The sequence below is a fragment of the Petaurus breviceps genome, unplaced genomic scaffold (assembly GCF_028583685.1).
Source record: "Petaurus breviceps papuanus isolate PSGF00001 unplaced genomic scaffold, PetGlider_PUasm1.0 419, whole genome shotgun sequence".
In the NCBI taxonomy this organism is placed as follows: Eukaryota; Metazoa; Chordata; class Mammalia; order Diprotodontia; family Petauridae; genus Petaurus; species Petaurus breviceps.
In genome coordinates, this window is record NW_027186324.1 from 5,280,535 (window position 1) to 5,303,931 (window position 23,397).

The 23,397-nt window shown below is 40.5% G+C and overlaps 1 protein-coding gene across 2 annotated transcripts in view; it reads right to left on the minus strand.

The window, feature by feature from the left end:
- Nucleotides 1-18,237, minus strand: part of GPM6B (glycoprotein M6B) — a 225,879-nt gene extending 207,642 nt beyond the window's left edge. The window contains exon 1 of one of the 2 annotated variants that reach the window (XM_069100614.1): nt 17,937-18,237. In XM_069100614.1, coding sequence (XP_068956715.1) covers nt 17,937-17,940 — 4 coding nt within the window. In that variant the 5' untranslated portion in view covers nt 17,941-18,237. Of the gene's footprint in view, nt 1-16,718; nt 16,738-17,936 lie in introns of those variants that run through there. The other variant, XM_069100616.1, reaches the window with a different exon arrangement.
- Between the last annotated feature and the right edge of the window lie 5,160 nt (nt 18,238-23,397).

Genomic DNA, 23,397 nt, shown 5'->3' on the forward strand with positions numbered 1-23,397 from the left:
AGTATGGTTATTCATTTCCCCCAAATGGCCTGAACCTAATGAAATGTAGAATACTTTGTAAAGCTTTTTGAGTATAATTCACATCAGTTATCATTATGATCGCTATTGATATCATTCCCCGGATGCATTTAGGTATTTGTCCATAGCCTGTTAGTGACCTGACAGAAAGACTGGCTGCAAGAACTTAAAACTGAACTGATTAGGAGGTGCTACCCGTGGAATATGCGTCTGAAATAAAGCCGCTGCCACATTCTCAAAGTTTGAGCAGTATCTGTGGAAACCGAACAGAGACAATCATTTCCAGACTGTCTGAGTCAATACCAGACATGTAACTCCTCTGATTTATGGATTCTCCAGACCCTTTGACTGCTGCTGCTTCTTTTCCCTCTCATATGTCTCACAACCCTTTTGTATCTTTTTCAACATTTAAAAAGAGTCAAGAATTAATGGTAAGATGGCAGACACTGAGGTTTGTTACTCAGTTTTACTGTATGTCTTAGAGAAGTTAGAAAAGAAAGCTGGGTCTCAGTTTTCTCATGTGTAGAACGGGAGGGAAATAGACTAGATGATCTCTGAAGTAGCTTCTACTTCTGGATCCTATGAGAATGAAAAATCTAAGAAGAAAAACAAAAGGTCCTACGAGAAACTCTCGCCATTTTCTTCTGCGATTGGTTTGTCTAATGCTTTTCTTAGAGAATTTCATTTCCCTCAAAGGAAGTGATAAGTCACTTCTATCCTCCAGACCTTAGATTCCTCATCTGTCAAATGTGGTGGGAGAAGGAGCCAAGGGGAAGACTGTCTATCTCTTATAATGCCATATCCTATAATCCTGAAAGTCTCTTCCACATCCAAGCCTGTCAGCAAAACAGCATGATTAACTAGGATCTCCACCATTTGAATCCTGATGTTGCCCCTTACTCACTGTGACCTTTACTGACTCTATGCTGGGTCGTTTTTTTTTTTCTCCCTCTATAGACTACTTGATTTAGTGACCTCATCAATTCCCATGGTTTCAATGATCATCTCTATGCAGATCACTCTCAGATCTACTCATCCAGCCCTAACCTCTCTCCTGACCTGCCATTTCATATCTCCAACCTCCTGGATGTCCTGTAGACATCTTAAAATACATTCAAAATTGAGCTCATAATTGTTCCTTCCCCCTTCAACTCTTTGATTCCTTCAAGCATTCCTTCAGGCGTGGCACCTGACCCCAACTCTGTGGCCTGTTTTGCTCCACATGTGGACGTGTCTTACAGTTCACTCTCAGGGTACTAGTGGTAAAGGATATATGACTGCTACTCATAGCTACAGCTGATAAGCCCCCACTGGTGTGCTTCCCTTTTAAATAAAATCATGGTCACGCTCATGAAACATTTACTGTATTGAATGCAAAACGCAAATTGTGATAAAACAATCCACTTATAAACCTAGATCATACTCTCACAAATACACAAGTGTTCATGGAAGAGAATAGCTACAAACTTCTAGAAACCTAGCAGAGAGGCACATGAGTAGGTAAATCCACCTGCATGAGGCAGCTCTGCACTTCAGGTCTTTGGTCTCCTTAAGAAGAAGTCATTTGGCTGGAAAATCTTCTATGCTAACTGCTCTATTCAAACCCCTCTTTGTCTGGGCTCTAAGATAGTATCATAATCTTTTAGCAAAAGGAGTTCCCTGAAGCCGAAGATCTGGAGGATAGTTGGCTACCACCCTTTCTGCACCTGAAGATTATGGTGACATTGCCTGTTAGCAAAATGCTGAGACTCCATTCTGTTATTTTGTTGTTCAGCTGTGGCCAACTTTTTGTGACCCCATGGACCACAGGATGCCAGGCCCTTCTATCCAAGTTCACGTTCATTGTTTCCATAACCCTATTTATCTACCTCCATCCTCTGCTTTCCCCTTTCTGCTTTTGCCTTCTATCTTTCCCGAGTCCCGTCTTCTTATCATGTGGCTGAATTTTCAAGCTGCAGCTTCAGTATCTGACCTGCAGTGCGTGATGCAGAAGCATAAATGTCCACGGCACTAACATGCTTTTCCCATCCTATAGAAAAAAAGGAATATTATAATGGGAATTAAAAATATTATAATAGACATATAAAATGGGAAAATAGGAACAGCTCAAAAATAAATTCCAATACTTTAGAAATGCCTCTGTATCACCATTATTGTAATGGGATTCAGTTGCCAGCAAGTCCAACCTTCACATGAAAGGAATTCCCAATATAACATACCTGACCAGTGATCATTCACTTTCTAACTGAAGACCTCTGATGAGGAGTCATCAGAGGCAACCCATTCCACCTTTGCGTAGCTCTAATTTCTCTGACTTCAAGCCTAAATTGGTATCTCTGCAATGTCTATGCGTTGCTTATGGTGCTGGCCTTTGGGAACAAATAGAACAGGTCGAATTCTTCCTCCACCTCACAGCCCTTACATCCCCTTTCCATTCTTACGGAATCATAGATTTAAAGCTTGAGTGCACATTAGAGGCCATTGAGTCCAACCTCATCGTTTTACAGATGACAACTGAGGTACAAAGTGGTTCAGTGACTTATCTAGGATCACATAACTTGTAAGTGAGGCAGGATTAGAATGCAGGTGTTTCTAACTCCCAGTCTTGCCCTATCCACTTTATTGCTTAAGCTGCCTTGTCTTCTCAAGTCTTCCATCCCTCATTCCTTCAATCAATCCTCAGATAATATGGACAGAAGACCTTTCACCCTCCTATCTGCCTTCTTCTGGACATTCTCCAACTTGCCAATACCCTTGTTAAAAAATAGCACCCAAAAATGAATACTATTCCAGATAAAGATCTGATGATGAGAGCAGAATATACTGAGATTATCACCTCCCTATCACTAGAAGCTATTCATCTTTTGATGCAGCTCAAGATTGTTTCGGATTCACATTGTGCTGCTGACTCTAACTTGTGGTTGTGAGTAAGGTGTATTTTAGGTTAAGGCGTATTTCCCAGGCTCATGCCTTGTAAACATCACCACACTTGCACAGCATTATATAATGATAAAATAATATAAACATTTGTGCTTAAATTGCAAATATCCACTGCATAGTGAGATATAACGGTGAGATAATATAAACTTGTGAGGCTCTTGGTGGCAATATGCCTTCTTTGTTGCCATATAAAGCAGGTGGGCACTGGTCAGTGAGGGGGAACCCTTAGGGTTAAATGTATAAGCTGGAATGCTATGCATGCCTTAATTGGCTTGGGGGGAAATCTGTTTGCCTCAGTTGGCCCCCTTTGAGGCCTGAGGGGATTTAGGGGATGGGATGCACAAGCTGTGCCTGTCTCAATCGACACCATCAATATAGGGGTAGCTGTCCCCCTTTGTCACGGGCCCCTGCAAGAAGAGTGATTAGGGAATGCTGTAGGAGTTGGTGTTTGGATTATCAGCAAACTCCCTTAGTTTGAATAAATAAGAATAAGTAAGATTATTATGAATAGTATATTTATAAAGTAGATTATTAATAAAGAATAAATATTATTAATCCTTCTGAAGCTGTCTTCCTATCCCTCCTGTCTGTCAAGAGTGAACCTATGCAAGCAGCCATCCTATGTGCTTTTTCGTGTCTTACTGTGGTTCCCTAAAATCTCCATTTTTTTAGAACAATTGGACCTCTCCCATCTTTTACTTCACTTGAATTTTTTGGAACCCAAGTGTAAAACTTTTACGTTCATCTGTATTTCATCTCATTAAATTCAATGTTCTGGCTTGTCAATATTCTTTTGGACCTTGATCCTATCCTTCAGTTTTTGTTAGCAATCCCTCCCAGCTTTGTGTCACCTGTAAAGTTAATGAGCCTACGATCTATGCCTTTATTCAAATCATCGATGAAAATATTGCACTGAGCCAAATACAGAGCCCTGAGATCCTACACTGACACTAAACCACGAACAATTATTTTATCGTTAAACTGAAAAGTTGTCCTTGCACTTCCTTCTGTCCTAGCATTACAGAAAGTGTCATCTTATGAATAAATAGCCAGTGGAGCAGTTCAGTCACCGAGTGGCCAAAATGTTGTATACAACAGCTGTTACAGATTGAATTTGTCCCTCAAGGACTATTGATGGTATTTTATTCTAGGCAAAAAGAAATATTCTACATAGGCTAGAAGCATTTATATAAAACATACACCATTCCTTAATTACATAGAATTATAGATCTAAAATTGGAAAAAACCTCAAATGGCATCTAATCCAACACCTTCATGTTACAGATGAAGAAACAGCCCTGAAGTGCTAATTGGTTCGCCCACGTTCACACAGAAAGTAATGATAGGTAGAATTTGAACCCAGATCTTTTGACTTTAAGATTTGGTATTCTTTCTGCTGTACCATGCTGCCTTCAATGCCATTTTTACTGCTTCGTGTTCCTGGACCACTTACTAGGCTTCTTCTTAACAACTATTCCATGCCTAGCTGGACAAGTCTACAAGACTTGCAGTGCCTCATACAGGTTTGCAGCCTTTAATCTGTGGAAGATGGTCCTAAAATGTTATGATGTATCAGACTGGCGCTTGAGGGTTTTGTTTTTGTTTTTACCTTTTAGAAAGTATATATATAGACTTCTACAGATCTTGTCCCTTTAAGGAATGAGATGAGAGAAGAAATGGTTTTCTTCCCTGGCTAACCAGAAAATGGACAGTCCATAGAAACAATGGATTGAAGATAATTTATAAGAAGGAAAGAAGATATCTTATAAGAAGAAAAATATTTTGTGATGCCCAGAGAACTAATTGTACCTTAATTTGGTATACATAAAAGGGGGAAAAATCAATGGGGGGGGGGCAGAAAAATATTATCTTTTAGAAAAATTGCATGACTGAAACTTGCATGACTGAAACTTGCAAATAATCACAAGTTTTTAAGTCTTCTCTGAAAATGACCAGTATATCTTTCACCCAAGGGTTCTCTGACTTACCTGCCTTCATTCTAGTTACCTCTGAAATGCCCACTGCTTTTCCTGCCTCACTAGAGAAAAGATATCTCTATTCCCACTCCCATCATATCTTTTATTTTTTTTGGAGGGGGGAAGACAAAGCAATTGGGGTTAAGTGACTTGCCCAAGGTCACATAGCTGGTAAGTGTGTGAAGTGTCTGAGACTGGATTTGAACTCAGGACCTCCTGACTCCAAGATCAGTGCTCTATATTCACTGAGCCACCTAGCTGCCCCTCCCATTATATCTTGTATCTAATCTGCATGACTTTTTATTCATCACCCTTAAGTGTATTCCTATCTGAATGAATGCAAACACTTCATCTATTTTATTGTTCAATCATGTTTTTTCTACATCTCTCTGTTTGCTGATGAGCTCAATAATGCCCTTTTTATATAGTTGTCTGTGTCTGTATTGTTCATCTTTTAAGAATGAGGTCCTGAAGGGTAAGGATCATGACTTTTACCATCTTCTGTGGAATACCTAGAACTTTACTGTATAGAGAAGTATTGAATAAGGCTTTTGCTAATAGCAACTTCAAAACAGTTGTACTTACCTAAATGAAGCATCACCAAGTTTAAAAGCCATTTTACAGTTCCCATGATTCTTTAAAGATGGTCTTAAAAAACATTTGACACTAGAGCTCAAAATTATTATTATTTTTTCAAAGAATGTGGTTTTGGCAATAATTCAATGAAAGGAAATTCATTGCCATAAACTAATGTTCTGAATCTTGTTTCATTCACCATGGAAACTGTCAGAATCTGATAAATAGAAAAACTAAATTTCTGACAAGAGAGGAAAAAAAGAAGGTAAATTGTCACATCACTTTATCATCTGAAGTGTTTAAGTTTCCTTTGGTAAATTCTTCCTGTTCTTTGCTAGGGCTATTTGAAGTCACAGATGATTAAACCAAAGTTGTTTCTTCCCAGTCCACCATTTTCTAATCTTTTTTTTTTCCCCACACAGACATTACAAAACACCACATGCCTAAACTTTAAAGTGGTGACACAATGCACACACAAAGAGGCAGATTGTGCTCCATCTCATTCCCAATCTGGCCATTTCTTTTTAGCCTAGAGCTACCGTTCAGTTTGCTCACTCTTAAAAAAAAATACACACAACACCCATCAGTTGGGGAATGGCTATAGGATTGTAATGGAATATTATTGTGCTATAAGAAATGACAAGCAGGATGATCAGAAAAACCTGGGAAGATTTACATGAACTTATGCGTGCTGAAGTAAACAGAACCAGGAGAATGTTGTATACAGTAACAGCAATATTGTTCAACGAATTGTGAATGACTTAGCTATTCTCAGCAATAATCCAATAATCCAAGAGAATCCCAAAGGACTAATGATGAAGCATACCATCTGCCTCCAGAAAAATACCTTATATTGATTGAATACAGACAGAAGCATGCTATTTTTCACTTTTCATTTTAGTCTTCTCGTACAAAATGACGAATACGGAAATGTTTCACTTAATTACACACAGATAACCTGTATCTTATTGCTTACCATCTCAGGGAGGGGCGAAGAGAAGAGAGGAATAGAACTTGGAACTTAAAACTTTTAAATAAAAATGTTAAAAATTTCTTTTAAAACGTTAAAGTTTCTCTTCTTGGGGGGGGGGTGAGAAGGGAAAAAGGCTGAGGGATGAGGAAGATGGCAGTTGCTATGTGGAGCTAAATCCTGTCTCTCCTTTGTTTATTTTTATAAAGGTGGAAAACATATGTGAATGCTTCACACAAGGCAGGAACAATTACAATTCCTGCAAGCCTGCCTTAAAGACTTAATCTGAGAAGATATGATTACAGTTAAGGAGATGAGTTCTAAATTTGGAAAAGCCATCAAGGGTGGCTTTAGGATGTTAAGAATTGTGAATGATCATTTCCTTATTCCCAACTCCCCTCCTACCAAAAAAAGAGGGGAAAAACATTGAAAATGGCAACAGAAGTTAACAAAATGAACAGATAGATCCATACATCCCTTTAGAGGTCAGACCGCCCAAGAATGTTTCTTAAACATTGGATACAGTTACCAAGGAAAATGGTGGGGCTCCTTTCCTAGGAGGGGGCTAAAATATGAGTTGAACTCTTCTGAACAAGATGGTTTAGAAGTAATCCTGCCCAGCTGGGATGCCTGAATTACAGGGTCTCCCATCTAGTCACAGTATTCTGTCTCTGATGGTTTTGGAATAAGGGATGTAGTGAATGGGGAGGGGGGGAGGGCAGGAATAAAAAACAACCACCCCTTTCTTCAGTAAGGAAAAGCCTGGACTCCTGAATCTGAACCCAGCCAAGCCTTTAATGACCAGTACTAATCAGATTTTATGATGTTGTACAGCACAAAGGGTTTTAAATCTCTCCCAGACCAAATACACAGTTGAATAGGAGGGGAAGGGAACTTCTTTTCTCTCTCAGGACTGGTCTCCAGCTGTTTCAAAAAAGAAAGCACAATTTGACAGCCTACCACAAAGCCAATGCACTAATTCTCCCTTACTTGTGAACATACACAGTGGCTTACTTAGAACACCAAGTTCATGTGCATTGAGTTGTATTTGGTTGAGAGCAAAATGATCAACACTAAAGTAATTTTCTTTGGTGAGTTGGGCTGACTTTTAACCCATTAAACAAGCTTTACCTCCAGACTCAAGATGACTACTTTGCATCCATTGGTACCTGAATTGCCTTTATCACATTTTCCCCTTCCAACATCAAAATTAAGATTCTGACAAAAACAATTTGGTTTCTAAATAACTGTGTGTGTGTGTGTGTGTGTGTGTGTGTGTGTGTGTGTGTGTGTAGCAACAACTATGTGCTAGGCACTAGGCTGAGTGCTTTACAAATATTATTTCATTTGATCCTCACAACAACCCTGGAAAGTATATGCTATTATTATCACCATTTTACAGACGAGGAAACTGAGGAAAAGAAGATCAATGACTTGCCCAAGGTCCTACAGTTAGTGTCTGGGGTCAAATTGAAACTTAGGTCTTCCTGACTCTAGGTTCAGTGCTCTAACCCCCACCCCATAGCTTATCAGTCTCAAATATAAGCAGGCAAGTACTCCTGGTGTCTAAGATTTTCCATTATAGCCATGCAAGTCTACAATACTCAGGGGTCATCACAAAAAGTCACTAAGACAGAACTCTAATTGTATACGATTCCCCAAGAAACTAGTTAGACTAGATGATCCAAGTACCTCTCTCTCAGTCATAAATCCTATGATCGCCCTATTTTTTGTTTCACTGTTTTTTGCTTGGTTGTTCATAGTTTTGTTTTTTGGGACTGGGTCTCCCTATGTCACCTAAGTAGGAAGTCCAGTGGTCATCCACTCACAGAGCCTATCCCCATTGCTGACTGGCATGGAAGCTTTGACCTGTTTCTGAACTGGGCTGCTTTACCCTTCCATGTAGGCATTCTGGTAGAACCAGCTCCCAGGGGCTCACTCTACTGCCACTGAATTTTGTATAGATACCAGATTGGCTTAGCCTACTGCAACTCAAAACTCCCAAGCTCCTGTAATCCACCAGGCAGCTTCTCAATGGCAGGCATGGGATTTCAAGGCAGTCATTCTATCTCTTCCTGCTACATTCTTTCAATGCCAAGGGATGGCCATCAAGGTTATTGGGTTTTCTTGTTGTTTTTAAGTTAGGAAAGTCGATCCAAAAATTCTTTACAATCCCAATTAGGCTGGTTGCTTATTCACATTCGGTGTTCTGTAGTTAAGTTTTTGAGGTTAGTCATCTCACTTTGTTACTTGCCGCTTTCTAAAACACACTTTCTGATCTTAGATTACTCTTCCCATGGTCTCATCAGAGTGTGGAGCTTGGGAGTGAGGAAGACCCGAGTTCAGACCACCTTTGACCACAGGCAAACAACTCCAAGCCTCCGTTTCTTCACGTGTGAAATGAAGGCATTGGACTCAATGATTTCTAGGGTCTGTACAGCTTTACATTCAGGATCCATGATATATACACCACGCTCTTGTCCATTTCAGGATCTCTGTTCATGCCGTTCCCTCCTGCCTGCAATGTCTTCTCTCATACTATTTCAATCCTGATCACTCCTTTCAAGGCTATTTCAAATGCATTCCCCTCCTCACTCCATTACTCCAGCCTCCTCCCTCATATTTTTCCCTGAGCTTTTCTTATTCTTTTAGCCAGTTCTGCACAAGTGAGCATCAAGTCTTCCTTCTTTTTCATGCATGGTAATTTTATTTTTCCTGATTGAGCTCCTTGATGGTATATAACAATGTTCTGTTTCCAAAGTGGACAGTGGGGCGAGAGGAAAAGAATCTTGGTCTTAAAGTCAGAAGATCTGGGCTCTAGTTCTGTTTCCATACTTACTAGCTGAGCATCTTTTTTTTAAAAGAAAACACACACATATAAATTGTCTGTATGCATACATGTATGTTGCACGTATATGTATTAACTTGCCATATACAATGGACATAAAATAGGATTACATATGAAACCATGAGTATTATGTTGAGTATTTAAATTGTAGGATTAGGGGAATAACAGGTGGTCAATAAAGATTCATTTATCATGCGGAGATTACATTCCAGGGCATTGCACTAATTGACTATGATCTAAAAAAGCAGACAAATGACCAATACCCTTAAGTATACTTTAGAGATAAGGCACTCAGAAAAAGTGCTTTGCCCAAGAGGGAGAACAGAGAACTACGTAATTCTCAGGACCACACTGGGAAATTTTTCTTCCAAGGGTTTCTCTAGCTCCAAATCGATTGAGGAGCAGATTTCTCATGAAAGTTTTCTGAGATTTTTTTGCTACCAGGTTTTTATTCATATCATAAATCATCAATTGACATAGCACAATGCTTACTTTTGGTTTTGGCTAAACTTTTACAGAATAAAACTAACCCAAACAGAACAAAATGATTGAGAAAAACCTGGGAAGGTCCCTGTCAACCACATTTTTAAAACCCCTGTAGTGGAGACAGCTCAAATATTCCTAGGCAAATTCACTGCAGAAGAAAAAAGGAACATTTCCTAGCAGGAAGACAAAAAGACTGAAGGTAAGAAATTTTGAGTGTATGTGCTTAAATTAGTTTCTAAATTAAGTACCTGGAGCAATTAAAAGATCACTGTGGTCTAATATTCCATGTTTCTGTGCAGCCCTAGTCTTGTGTGCACTTATTACAAAGCAAAATTAATTTTACATTCTGGGTGATTTCATCAGTATAAGGCACTCCATGATGAGGAAATTCCCTCTACCAATTCCGATCTGTACCTTTGCAATATATGGTCCTAAGAGAGTTCCCTCAGAGGACTGAAAGATTAAGGAACTTACACAGAGCTACACAGTCAGTGTGTGTCATAAGGCAGAATTTGAACCCATCTCATTCTAACTAGGAGACTAGCTGTTCATCTACTCCCTGTCATCATACTTGATTTGAATGCCATACTGACATAATTCTTTTTTTTTTCTTTTTCTTTTTTTTGGAGAGGGGAAGACAGGGCAATTAGGGTTAAGTAACTTGCCCAAGGTCACACAACTAGTTTTGTGTTAAGTGTCTGAGGTCGGATTTGAACCCAGGTCCTCCTGACTCCAGGGCCGCCGTTCTATTCACTGTACCACCTAGTCGCCCCATGACATAATTCTTAATGAAAGATTTTCCTCCTGTAAAATCCTTTAATTTGGACTCAAAAAATGAGGTATAATGGAAGGAAGGAAACAAGCACCAAATGCCTACAACGTGCCAGGCACGGAAGCTAGGTGGCGCCATAGTGCGCAGAGCCCTGGGGCTGGAGTCAGGAAGGTCAGAGTTCAAATCTCACCTCAGACACTTACTGGCTATGTGACCCTGGGCAACTCACACTTTACTCTGTTTGCCTCAACTTCCTCATCTGTAAAATGAGCTGGAGAAGAAAATGGCGAACCACTCCAGTATCTCAGAAACTGAAAAGATTTAACAATAACATGTTCCAGGTATCATGCGAAGCACACACACACACACACACACACACACACTATCTTATTTGATCTTCACAACAGCCCTGAGAGGTAAGTGCTGTTATCTCCATTTTAGCAGTTGAGGAGACAGAGGTTAGGTGACTTGCCCACAGTCGTGTGCAATAAGTGTCTGGGTCTGGATTTGAACTCAGATCTTCCTGACCTAAAAGTCCACTTGTCTATCCATGATGCCACTTAGCTGCCTCACATTCAAATAATCTAGACATAATTGCTAAAATAGGCCACCCATGGAAACTAGAAAGTGAATAACCATGCTAAAGAGTTAACTTTAACTGCAGTGATGACTCAGAATGAGTTCTAATTAATGACTGGTCAAAAAACATTCCAAATCATTAAACACTCTTGTGGTCACCAACTCTCCGGTTCCCCCTTGTCTTTAGACAGCACCCCTAGGGGAGTTCAGGAGCTCCTAATCCCTGATCAGGTAATATTGCTTTTTACAGTTTCTTGGCTTGGTGCCCTGTCCCTTAGATTGGGAGATCTTTTGGAACAGGAAGAAGGCCTGAAATGAACTTGTTTCCTCCCACACTTATTAAAAGTAGCAAAAATGTTCAGCACCAAACAAGTATTTAACAAATGTTTGCTCTATGACTGAATGAATCAAATTTGTCCCTCATTCCTGGGAGACCCTCTAGCATTTTACATGTGTATATGATTTCACTGGTGGGGAAACATCCTCCAATAAAATTCAAATCTAACGTGGATAATAATGGAAAAAGGCATGAAGTAGTGCTCTCCAAAGGAAACTGGGATCAAAGGGTCCCTGAGGGACTGGGTCCTGACCAAGAGATTTGTGATCAACCAGTCCAAGGGTGGGAAGATGAAGGGACTGCATTCCCAGCTTCCCCAGAATATCCAATCGTGGGGGACTCATGTCCAGACACAAATACACATACCCTTATTACTCAACACTCCTCAGCTTTGCTCTCCACTGTGCAAGGTCTCAATCTCCCCAGCTTCTGACCAAGGAAGGCTCTCTGGGTAGTTATACAACCTAATCCTCTAGGCCACATGTAGCCTTGAGGCTGCAGGTTCCCCAATCCTGAAACTCCTACCCAAGCACCTATAGCAGAAGTTGCCTGCTGACCCACCCACTCAAGCATACTTACAGTCCTCACCCAGTCCATCCTTGCTATATAACTCATCTCATGGCTATAGCAGATACTCTAGGAGGGTGGACTCTGCTTTCTGTTTATTCAGTCATTTCAGCCATGTCCAACTCTCCATGACCCCATTTTCCTTCTCCTTCATTTTATAGATAAGGAAACTGAGGCAAAAAAGGTTAAGTGATTTGCCCAGGGTCACACAGCTAAAAACTGTCTAAAGCCAGATTTGAACTCACAAAGATAAGTTTTCCTGTGTCTAAGCATAGGACTCTGGTCATCGTGCCACCAGCTGCTCTATGGAGGCAATGAATAAAAATTCTATTTCCCATCTCCTTTTTTTGCCCCCTCCCCCGGATTTAGGCTATGTGCTTTAGATCTGGCCACACCAAATCACAAGCAAACCAAGTCGCTTAGTTCCAAAGCCTTCCTTTAAAATTCTGTCTCCAAGGCCATCATTTCTTATCTTTGGAGTTTATCATAATTCCTGGAAGGTGATTTCCCGACCAATCTACAAAACTATGGAGACTCCACACTCAAGAGATTTTTAGTTGACTCAGTATCAGAGCAGATGTTTCAGTCTGGGAATACAACCTCAGACCTGTGGAGCTCTGGAAACACATGATTCAGCATGTAAGGCAGGCTTACCCTACAAACTACAAGTACCAAACTGCAACATGACACCTTCCGCTAACTTCCCTAACCAACTGGCACATGGGAAAGGATATCTGGAATGCCAAAATTTAACAACTACAAATGGCATGTGCATCATGGAACAGCGTCAACACAATTGCCCAGTGGTTCTCATAACTTTCAACATGAAAAAAATAATGCCATTTTCCCAATGTTTCCTCTATGGATTCTTATTTAGTATTTAAAATAACAGAACTGGAGAGTTAGTGAGAAGTCGTCAGAGGGATACATCCAATCCCCTTATCTTATAGATTAAGAAACCAAGGTAAAGTCTGTTTTCTTAACCCAAGTTTGCTTGGATAGTATGTGCTAGAGCTGGGGTTGGAAAAGAGAACTCCTGATCTCCAATCAAGGGATATTTCCACCCTGCCATATTGTTCCCACAATAAATATTTACTTATATGGTGATGAGCTACATTAACTTTGGAAAAAATAAAATGTAAACTAATCTTTTTTTTTTAATTCCTATCACTAAATGGATTAAACCCATGATCCATTACATATGCCACATATGTAGTATGTTCCTTTAAACATGTAATGACAATTAATGAAGCAAAAACTCTTCTTTGGACATAGAATACAAATGAGGCACAAACTGTGGTTCTATAATAAGCAGGGTGTTTTAGATTTTGATTCATTTAGTTAAACCTTTAGATCTATAATCTCAAATGGTCTCAGAGTATTAGGCATAGAGGTCTTAGAAATCATTTGGCCCAATCTCCTAAGTTTACAGATCAGGAATTTGATGCTTACAAAGGGAAAGTTACTTGCTGTCCAAGGTCACACAGCTGATAAATGGCAGAACCAGGATTCAGTCCTAGACCTTTTGTCTCTCAGTCCAGGGCTTTACCCAGTATTCTGTGTTGATTCTCTTACTATGGTAAAAAGTTAAATGAAAAATCAAATGACAATATGTGTATGCACATGCACATATATGAATACAGTAAAACATGTGTATGCTTATACATACTGACACATGCATATAGACACGGATACATATATACACTAACATCTACATATGTGTACGTACACTAATATATACACATAGATACTAACATACATCTACATATGCACCAATATAGACATACAAGTCTATATATACTAACACGTGTATATATGCTAACATATATATATATATAAACACATTTTATATACTGACATACACAAATATGTGTATACACACATACATATTATATACACATTTGACTATATTAATGCTCAAAGGTAGTCAAAGGACACAGAATGAAAGCCTTTATAAGGACCAAAAGCAGCACTTCAGCTATAGTGATTACAGTACATGTTTACACTCAGTACTGTATACAAATGGGGGGATAATATTTTAGTGTTATGTAGTGTTACACATGTTTTAAAATAGCTGGGTACAATATGGGTGCAAAAGAGCATTCTAAAAAAGCACAACAGGGTAGAAAGTATACCTTTTATTTTTTTTGGAAGGTTGAAGGCAAGGCGATTGGGGTTAAGTGACTTGTCCAAGGTCACACAGCTGGATTTGAACTCAGGTGCTCCTGACTCAGATGTCCCTTCTCTATTTACTGTGCCACCTAGCTATCCCAAAGTATACCTTTTAAAAGAAAAACAAAATACCTTTTCTCAACTTCATTAGTTCCTATAATATAGCAGAAGAGATATCCTGGGATCATAGGGAAAGTTCGAGAGACTTTTAAATCCTGCCTCTGGCTCTCACTAGTTGTTTGGGTAAGTCATTTAACCTCTAATGTACACCGCATGGCGAAGCGGAAGAACAAGCATTAATTAGATGCCTACTATGTTTATAAATATTATCTCATTGATCCTTACAGCAACCCTGGGAGATAGGGGTTATTATTTTCATTTTACCGAAAGGAAACTGAGGCAGACTTACCCAAAGTCACAGTGTTGTGACTTGTCCAGGATCACACAACTTTGTGATATCCCATTTGAACTCAAGCCTTCCCATTCCAGGCCCAACACTCTTTCTACTGCACAAACTTAGCTGCTTCAAATTCCTTCTCTGCTACTTATTGCCTCTATTAACCCAGGGCAGGTAAGTTAACTTTTCTTGATCTCAGTTTCCTTGTTTATAAAATAATAGGATTGGATTAGATGTGAGATTCATTCCAGCTCCAAATGAACAATATTCATTTGATTATTGTCACAGAAGGGGGCAGATAGGATGCACAGTGGATAGTGTGCTGGGCCTAGAGTCAGGAAGACTCATCTTCATGAGTTCAAATCTGGCTTCAGACACTTATTAGCTGTGTGACCCTGGGTAAGTCACTTAAGCTGGTTTGCCTCAACTTCATCTCCACTCCAGTATCTTTGTCAAGAAAAGCCCAAATGGGGGTCACAAAGAGTGGGACATGACTGAAAATGACTAAACAATGAAGTCACAAAGGGTTTGCTATCTGCATTGGTTGAGGGAGTGCACACACTGGGAGTTCTACATGAATTAAAAATCACACTCTTGGTGTAATCACATATCACAGAATGTTAGAACTGGAAAAAGCCCAAGATATCTAGTCCAATTCTCTCATTTTTACAGATGAGGAAACTAAGACTTAGAAAAGTTGAGAGGTTTGCTTAAAGTTACGCAACTAAATAGCTGCTGAGACTAGAAACTGAGTCCCTTGACTTTGAGGCCAGTGGTCCTGATAGTTACATTAAAATAGATAAAACAAAGATTTGTGTAAAAATCCATGTCTAGAATATTTCTAAGTCCAATCATCCCAATAAAAATATTTATCAGTGTATAGTAATTAAATACATCTGGAAAAATAAAATCAGTTCATGACTTTATGGCATATTTACTAACACTAACAAAAGGGAAGCAATGTGTTTCTTTTTTTGGCACTGAAAGAACAAATTTTTGTTCTTTATGACTAAAACCAAGCATAGAGCCAAAATCCCTGAAGTAAGTGCAAATTAACATAAATTGGCAACTATTGTATGAGACATAATGTACTTCCCTGAAGAAAAATAAAAAAGTCTGGTTTGTGAGGTTGCTTTGTGAAAAGTGCATCCCTTTTTAAATAAACACACAAATTAAGCAAAGCAGTCACCAATATTTCTCTGCTCTGGAGCTGTCATCCCAAGTATCACTGATATAAATAGACAAATCATTAGGTGAAAAAAATCGATTTCAGGAAAAATGAATTCATGCATTTCTAAATACAGCATTTGGATGTGACTTCCAAATTCTGGCACTGCAGTCACTGCTGGGTAGTTATCATGAGCTAAGCAAACAACAGAGATTATCTGATTCTCCACAGAATTTTTGCAGATCCAGCACTGACCCAGCTAACTACTATCTGAGTTAAAAGAATACACTCACCTAAAGGGCTCACACCCTCTGAATACTTTTATTCCTTTTGCATTCCTTCCTGACTACAGTAACTTTCAGCACAATGTTACAGTGGATTCAAGGTCCTTTTTTTTTTTATCTCTTTTTGTGACTTGGATTACCAAGCCGCCCCAATTCCCTAATTTGAGTTTTTGCTGCAGCTGATGGCAGAGTGGAGAAAAAGTCCCTATGAAACAAAACAAACCACAAACCCAGCACAACTAAGCTGAGTAAGCTAGATATGTTCTGATGTGTTTACTCCTTTTGTGTTGCTGTGCATTTTCAAATACATCTCTGTTTCCTGTATTAAGCATAGTTTACCAACTTAATGTTAAGGTAATAAAAGGGGGGAAAGCTCTTCGCTCAACACAGTAGTTACAAACGAGATAACATTTAAAAGCACTTGGCAAACTTTAAAAAGTTCTATATAATTGCTAGCTATATAGATGCTAACTAGTTACAGTAAAGCTACATTTCCTGCTCTTGGGTATTGAGTGGCGTAACACGCTCCATGAGAAGCCTGTAGCACATTCCCACAACATGTTAAGATATTTTGCTGACTACAGCATTTTAGCTTTTTTTTTTAAAGGCATCAGTATAAAAGACTTACAACGCACTGCGCCACGGTCCAGGTTCAAGTTTTTGACGTGGTCCAGCTGGGGAACGTCTTTTAGTAGACTTCACCTAGACCCTCCGGGTGGAAGGAGGGGCCTTGGGTCACCCAGTCCTCACCCCTCCCACCAACTACAATCGGAATGTTTTTACCTAGTTTTGTCAAGGTACAAAAAGTTCGTTTTGAGAGTTCAAAGGGGGAGGAGGGATGTGAAAGGCAAGGAGAGAACGTCTTATTTCCTATCTTTCCCATACTCCCTTGACAATATTTCTTCAATCAAGTCTCCTGAATAACCGAGTCTTTAGAGATGTTGTACTTAACGAGGATTTAATTCAGAAAAGACCAAACGAATTAACTTTTAAAAGGCCATGAACTTCAAGCTGACGGTGAATTTTCAGCTCTCAGATGGGGAAGCTGGGAGCAACAGCTGCTCACTTTCTTTTGGGAGCCAGCCAATAACGGGTCCTGGGAATTCAGTGAGAAGACTTAACCCACTACCCCCTTTAAGTTAGGGGAGGGAAGCTGGGGAAACTGTGAGGATACTGTGAATTACTCTGACTTAACTAGAAGCGGTCCATTTTAGGAGTCGGCGCCCAGAACAGTGAGGGTCAGTCCAAACTTCCCTGGTCAAATCGACCAGACAGCAATTGCAGGAATGATGCAGCAGTTAGGGCTTGGGGGAGGACCCATCTTTACCCCCCCCCCCAGCTCCACTATTGCCCCTTCTCCCCACCCCCACATTCCTGTGCCTACATCTATAACACCATCCCGAGTCACCCCCAGAATGCCCTTAGGCGCTCCAGCATAGACACAGAACAGTTCAATTTGGCCGTGCCATTCCCATGAGCCCTTAAAGCCCCTCGGACCTTTTAGCCCCTCACCCTCCAGACCCATTCTCTGCAGCTGGTGCCGCTTGCATCTTCCACCGCAAGGCAGTCGGTCAGTCCTTCGCCTCCTTCCACCCTCAAGCCGCTTCAAGGTTACCCTTTCCATGCCTAGGCATGGCACCTGCGCCCCTCCCCTGCCCACTTGCAGCCCAAACCTAGAGGAGCATCCCAATCCCGGGAGGGCCAGGGGACAGAAGTAACTCCGTCACCTGAGGTTGGCCCAGACAAGTAGCTCGCGAAGTTCGCAGCTTCGTGAGGTTCTAGATCCTGAACAGGAGGGGGGGAAAGGCGGGGATGTCAAGAGGGATCAACGCAGCGGTTCACTTACCCATGGCTGAGAGGGGAGGGGTGCTTTCGGGCGCCGGTCTCTCTTGCAGGGGGTGGCCCAAGTTGGGCTGGGAAGGCTGGTCAAGTTTGCAGGTATTGCCTTGGAGCTGCGGCCGCTGCTGTCGCTGTCCCTGCTAAGTCGGGGCTGGCACAAGGGCACGTGCAGCAGCGAGTTCCACGCGGGCGGGGGTGAGCGCGCAGGGGGCAGGCAGGCTCCGGCTCTCTCGCTCTCTCTGGCTTCGGTTCGCGCCACTGGGGCTCAGCTTGCACCGGGGCTGGCGGCGCAAGGGGGAGCTGACGTCAGAGCCGGGGGCTTTGTGAGCTGGGAATGAATGGAAGCCAAAGCAGGCTGGGAAGCTCGCAGCTTCCTTTGGGACCCCTGAGCAGAGGCGGGGGACTGGTTGGGAGGGGGGATTTATTCCCCCGCTGTGGGAAGGTCAGAGGACGGGGAGGGCAGGAATACTGAGAGAAATCCCCTGCTCTGCCCGGAATGCAACCCCCCCACATACTGAATGCAAGCAGAGCCTTCCTATGGCTTATCTGGATGGGCAAGCCAAACAGGTGCCAATTCAAATCCCTTCAAAACGCGCATAAGCATAGCACTTTCAACACTTTTCTACCATGCATACTGGTTTAACATCATTAGGTTGCTACGCCAACACGCTTCTCTTTCTAACAGTGTTACTGATATGAACTGATTTTTACAATGCATTAAAATTTTATCAGTTGCATTCCCTGTAGCAGTTCCCAGCCATCCTCCATATTTTCCTGAGCCAGAGCCTGGAGATTAGAGGCGAGAAGTGGCTTTCAAAGAATCACACAACTAGCAAGCGTGAGAATTGTAACTCTAATCAAGGTCTTCGAATTGCTGGGGGCGGGGTTCACACACAATTGAGAAAGGTCATTCTTAAGTTACCTCAAATTGCTAATAAATGACACCTGGACTCTAAAGGCCCAATCAATGACTCCCTAAAACCTGTAAGGAAAGCCTTCAGGAAAGGATTTCTTCAATTCTTCCAGGCGTAGAGAAATCTCTACCAGGCTTTAGCTATGGAGATTGCCTTGGGGGCATCCTGCTCAATTTTAGAATTCTTTTTTGTTAATTGTTTGTAGCTGGTATTTTCTTTTTTACAATTTTGCGCAAAAAAAAAAAAAAAAGTCAGGTTGGAGGGTTATGAAAGCAATTACCAATAATTCAATGACCCGTGTTTTAGTTGGCGTGAGAATTCCTTCCACCAAGCTACACCACAATAAAGTTAATTTGTGGTTTTAGCCGGAGTGTTGTCTAAGACCAGGTGGGATTCGAACCCAGAGATTCCTGATTCGGAATCCCTGCGCCCTTCAGTCCCAATTACTACCACAGTAGCACAGTAGTACACGGAGGAGGCAGATTTCTCTCGGAGATTTTTAAATAATGATTTCTTAAAGAGTTTTGGGAAAGAAAGGAGTGAGTAGAAGGGGCTCACTGTCTGAAACGTCCTGGTTCTGGAGCTTGAAGGAAACCTTTAGAGATCATTTGGTCCAATTCTCTCTTCTTTATGAATGAAACCCAGGGAGGAAAAGTAACTTAATGTTCCTGAGGTTAGCAAGTCTCAGCAGTAAGGGCTTAAATCCAAGTCCTCTGACTCCAAAGTGTCTGCTCTTCCCACTTCAGCAGGCTGTCCTGATTAAGGGAAAACAATATTGAGGCAGAACTCTGCAAAGAATAATGATATTTTAAATAAAAGGGTGGAGAGACGTGGGCTGGGTGCAACTTAGGTGGTTGATTTCCTCCAGTTCCACAGCAATAACCACTATTTGCCAATTTCCATACTATAAACACATCTCCCTTGAGGGACTTCTGTTCCTTCACTAGAGCCCCTCCCTGGGTGTCTGTATATACTGGGATCCTGCTAGCCAATGACACCCAATGGATGTCACTACATAGGAAAGGAAAGGGAAGGACAAAGAAGGAAAGCACACAAGGGCATTGCTACTTATTAAAGGCAAAAAGGAATCTTTTTTTTTTTTTTCTGTTTTTGGAAGGAAGCTGTTTGGTTTATTCCTACATCCTGTGAGGCTTACAGGGTACTTTGGTGGAAACACTAGGAATAGAAAGGAAAGCCTGTCTCTGTTACAAGCTGAAATAGTATTTTGGTGGCACATTGTCTCATTCTGATACACAGTATGATACAAGTTTAAGTTTTCATGCATCAAGATGAAAGTCCACCCCTTTGTCCACTTTCTGTCATTCCTTAGAAATCCTGGATTTTTTTTTGTCCACCAGAGAAAAAAGGAGGAGCAGCTGTCCAAATATTCGAGCTGTTCAATACACAATGGTGTTTTAAGCTTTTTATAAAAAGAGGCATTAGCAAGACAGATGTCAGAAGTTTGAGGTACCTTGTGCTAAGATGGAATTATTACAAATTCAAAAGCCCATGATGCTTTATTAAGGATTTTTATTCAAAATGAGAATTCATAGATTTATTTGAAAGTTTTAAGTATTCATCAATATATTGGATAATTGTAGGTTTGGTAGTTCTGTTTCCAAAAAGTTGGTTTTAAAGTGAATTTCCATGAATTATATTTTTTCCCAAATGACTTTAAATTGGTAAAATGTTCCCAATGGGGAATACAACATCCCAAGGTTCAATTTAAATAATCACATTTAATACCAGAGGATGAAACATTCCCAGGCTAAAACACTACCACTCAATTTGGCATTTCAACCACTTATTGCCATTTAACAGTAGAAGCCATTTTTTTCCAACCAAAGAAAATGAAAAAACAATGTTTCATGTATATACATGAATCTTCTTTGGCCAAGAAGATTGTAAGTTAGTAGAGGGTAGGAGCTACCCTCATGTTCTTTGTTTGTCTCTGCCCTCTCACTTCAACACAACTGTTTCCATTTATCTTTTCAACCTTTCCACCACTCCCAGAGGAAGAAGGGCCCTTTCTCCTCTCTAAAGCTAGCCCCACTCATGTGCTAAGTCTTGTCTTTTCTGATTTCTGAGACCTTTTACTTCTCTTATCTACTCCCTCCCCAGGATTTTCAAATTCCTTTGCTCCAAAAATACTTTCTTTCTGCCTAAAAAATGCACCAGTGTTTCCTGTCTACCACACACATATACAGACTTCACTTGCTCCCATGTCCCTTTAAGAGTAGTGGCTAATATGCCCAAAGGGCAATCAAACTGTGCCTACCCTTCCATCCAGCAATACCACGATTAGGTCTATATCCCAAAGAGATCATTAAACAAGGGAAAAGGAACTAAATATACAAAAATATTTATAGCAGCTCTCTTTGTGGTGGCAAAGAATTGGAAATCAAGGGGATGCCCATCAGTTGGGGAATGGCTGAACAAGTTGTGGTATATGAATGTAATGGAACACTATTGTGCTATAAGGAATGAGAAGCAGGCAGATTTCAGAACAAAAACCTGGAAAGACCTGAACTGACCCTGAGTGAAGTGAGCAGAAGCAGAACGCTGTACACAGTAAAATTGTGTGATGATCGGCTATGATTGACTTAGCCCTACTCAGCAATACAACGACCCACAATGATTCCAAAAGACTCATGATGGAAAATATCTAAATCCAGAGGAAGAATTGATGGAGTCTGAATGCAGATTGAAGCATGCTATTTTCTCTTTTGTTCTTTTTTTTCTGTTGTTTTGTTTCTTCTTTCATAACACGACTAATGGTGGAAATATGTTTTTACAAGATTGTACATGTATAACCAAATAGAAGGGGAGGGAGGGAGAAAAATTTGGAATTCAAAATCTTTCAAAAAATAAATGTTGAAAGTTGTCTTTATATGTCATTGGAAAAAATGAAATATTAAAAAAGTAGTGGTTAAAACTACTGATTACTATTCTGGATCATTTAAGAAGAACTCACTCAGAATATTAACACAATCTTCTCCCCATAACTGCCTAAAAGTTACCGATGATTGATTCTCCCTCTTTTAAGAAACACATGTCCTTTAGAGGTATTGATCTCCTGAGTGCTATTATTGATATTTGCATGCACACTTTACTTCTGGGTCTCTCATAGCACTTCCCCTACATGAGAGGAAAATAATGATAATTTGTTTATACATTGATAAAAGTACTCCCCCCACCCCAATAAGTCAGAAAGTACAACTATTGTTCTAGTATTTATATTTTATTGGGAAGGACTGTGAACAAGAGAGTTCATAGAAGAGGGAAAATATATGCACTATGGGAATACCAGATATGTATGATCAGTGGCATGCAGGTGTTTCCTGCACTAGGACTGGAGCTGGGAAGATCCACTCTGTCACCAGATTGTCTCAGTGATTCTTGAGTACATGCTTATGCAGGCAGATGACCCTGTATCAGGGGTTCCTAACACGTGTGTGTGTGTGTGTGTGTGTGTGTGATACACTCTTTGATGGTTTAAGGAAGACTATGGACCCCTTCTAAGAGTGTTTTCTAAATGCACAATGTAAAATTCATAGGATTCTAAAGTAACCAAATTATATTGAAGTACAGTTATCAATATATTAATTTTTAAAAATTCTCGGGCCTCAAGCTGAGAATCCTTGGTCTATATCTTAGAAGTGACTTCTGAGGGGCGTCCAGGTGGCTCAGCGAGTAAGAGCACCGGCTCCAGTGTTGGGATGACCTGGATCAAATCTGGGCTCAGATACTCAGCACCACACCCAGAAATAACTGGCCGTGTAACCTTGAGCAAGTTAGTTAACCCCTATTGCTTAAAAAAAAAAAAGTGACTTCTGTCTATGCTTCATTACAATCATAGATTTAGAGCTGAAAAGGATGGGGAGGGTGACTTAATTCAACCCCTTCATTTTAGAGATGATGTCACTGAGACTCAGATAAGAGAAGCAACTTGCCCAAGGTCACACAGGGAAGTAAGTGGAAGCCTTGAGATTTAAACCTAAGTCCTCTAACTCCACATTTGGTGCTCTCTCTCCTACATTATGTGATCTCTCTAGTGGTCCTTCCTATTCCTTTCCCTGTCCCCCTCTAATGGGATTCTTGTTTTGGGGTATAGCTTCAGGCTTAGGCTGGTTTAGGCTGCAATAAGCAGCTATTCCCTCATACAACCATGGTTCTTGCATACGAGTAGTCTCTTAACTAGTTCTACCAATTAAGTGTGCATCTGCTGGGAATTCAGGGAACAAGGAAAGTCATTGCATACCATAGGGACCCTTGGGGCTGCTAGTGGATAACTACTGAGTGAATGGGCCTGGAGTAAGGAAGTTCAAACCTACCCTCCAATACTTCCTAGCTGTATGACCCTGGGCAAGTCACTTAAACCTCTAGTTACCTGAGTTTCCTCATCTGTAAAGTGAGGATAATAATAACCTATTCCTCAGGGTTGTTGTGAGAATCAGATGAGATAATAATTGTAAAATGCTTAGTACAATACATAGTAAGCGTTATGAAACTATTATTATTTGTTAGTATTACTTCATCAGAGTGTGTATGGGG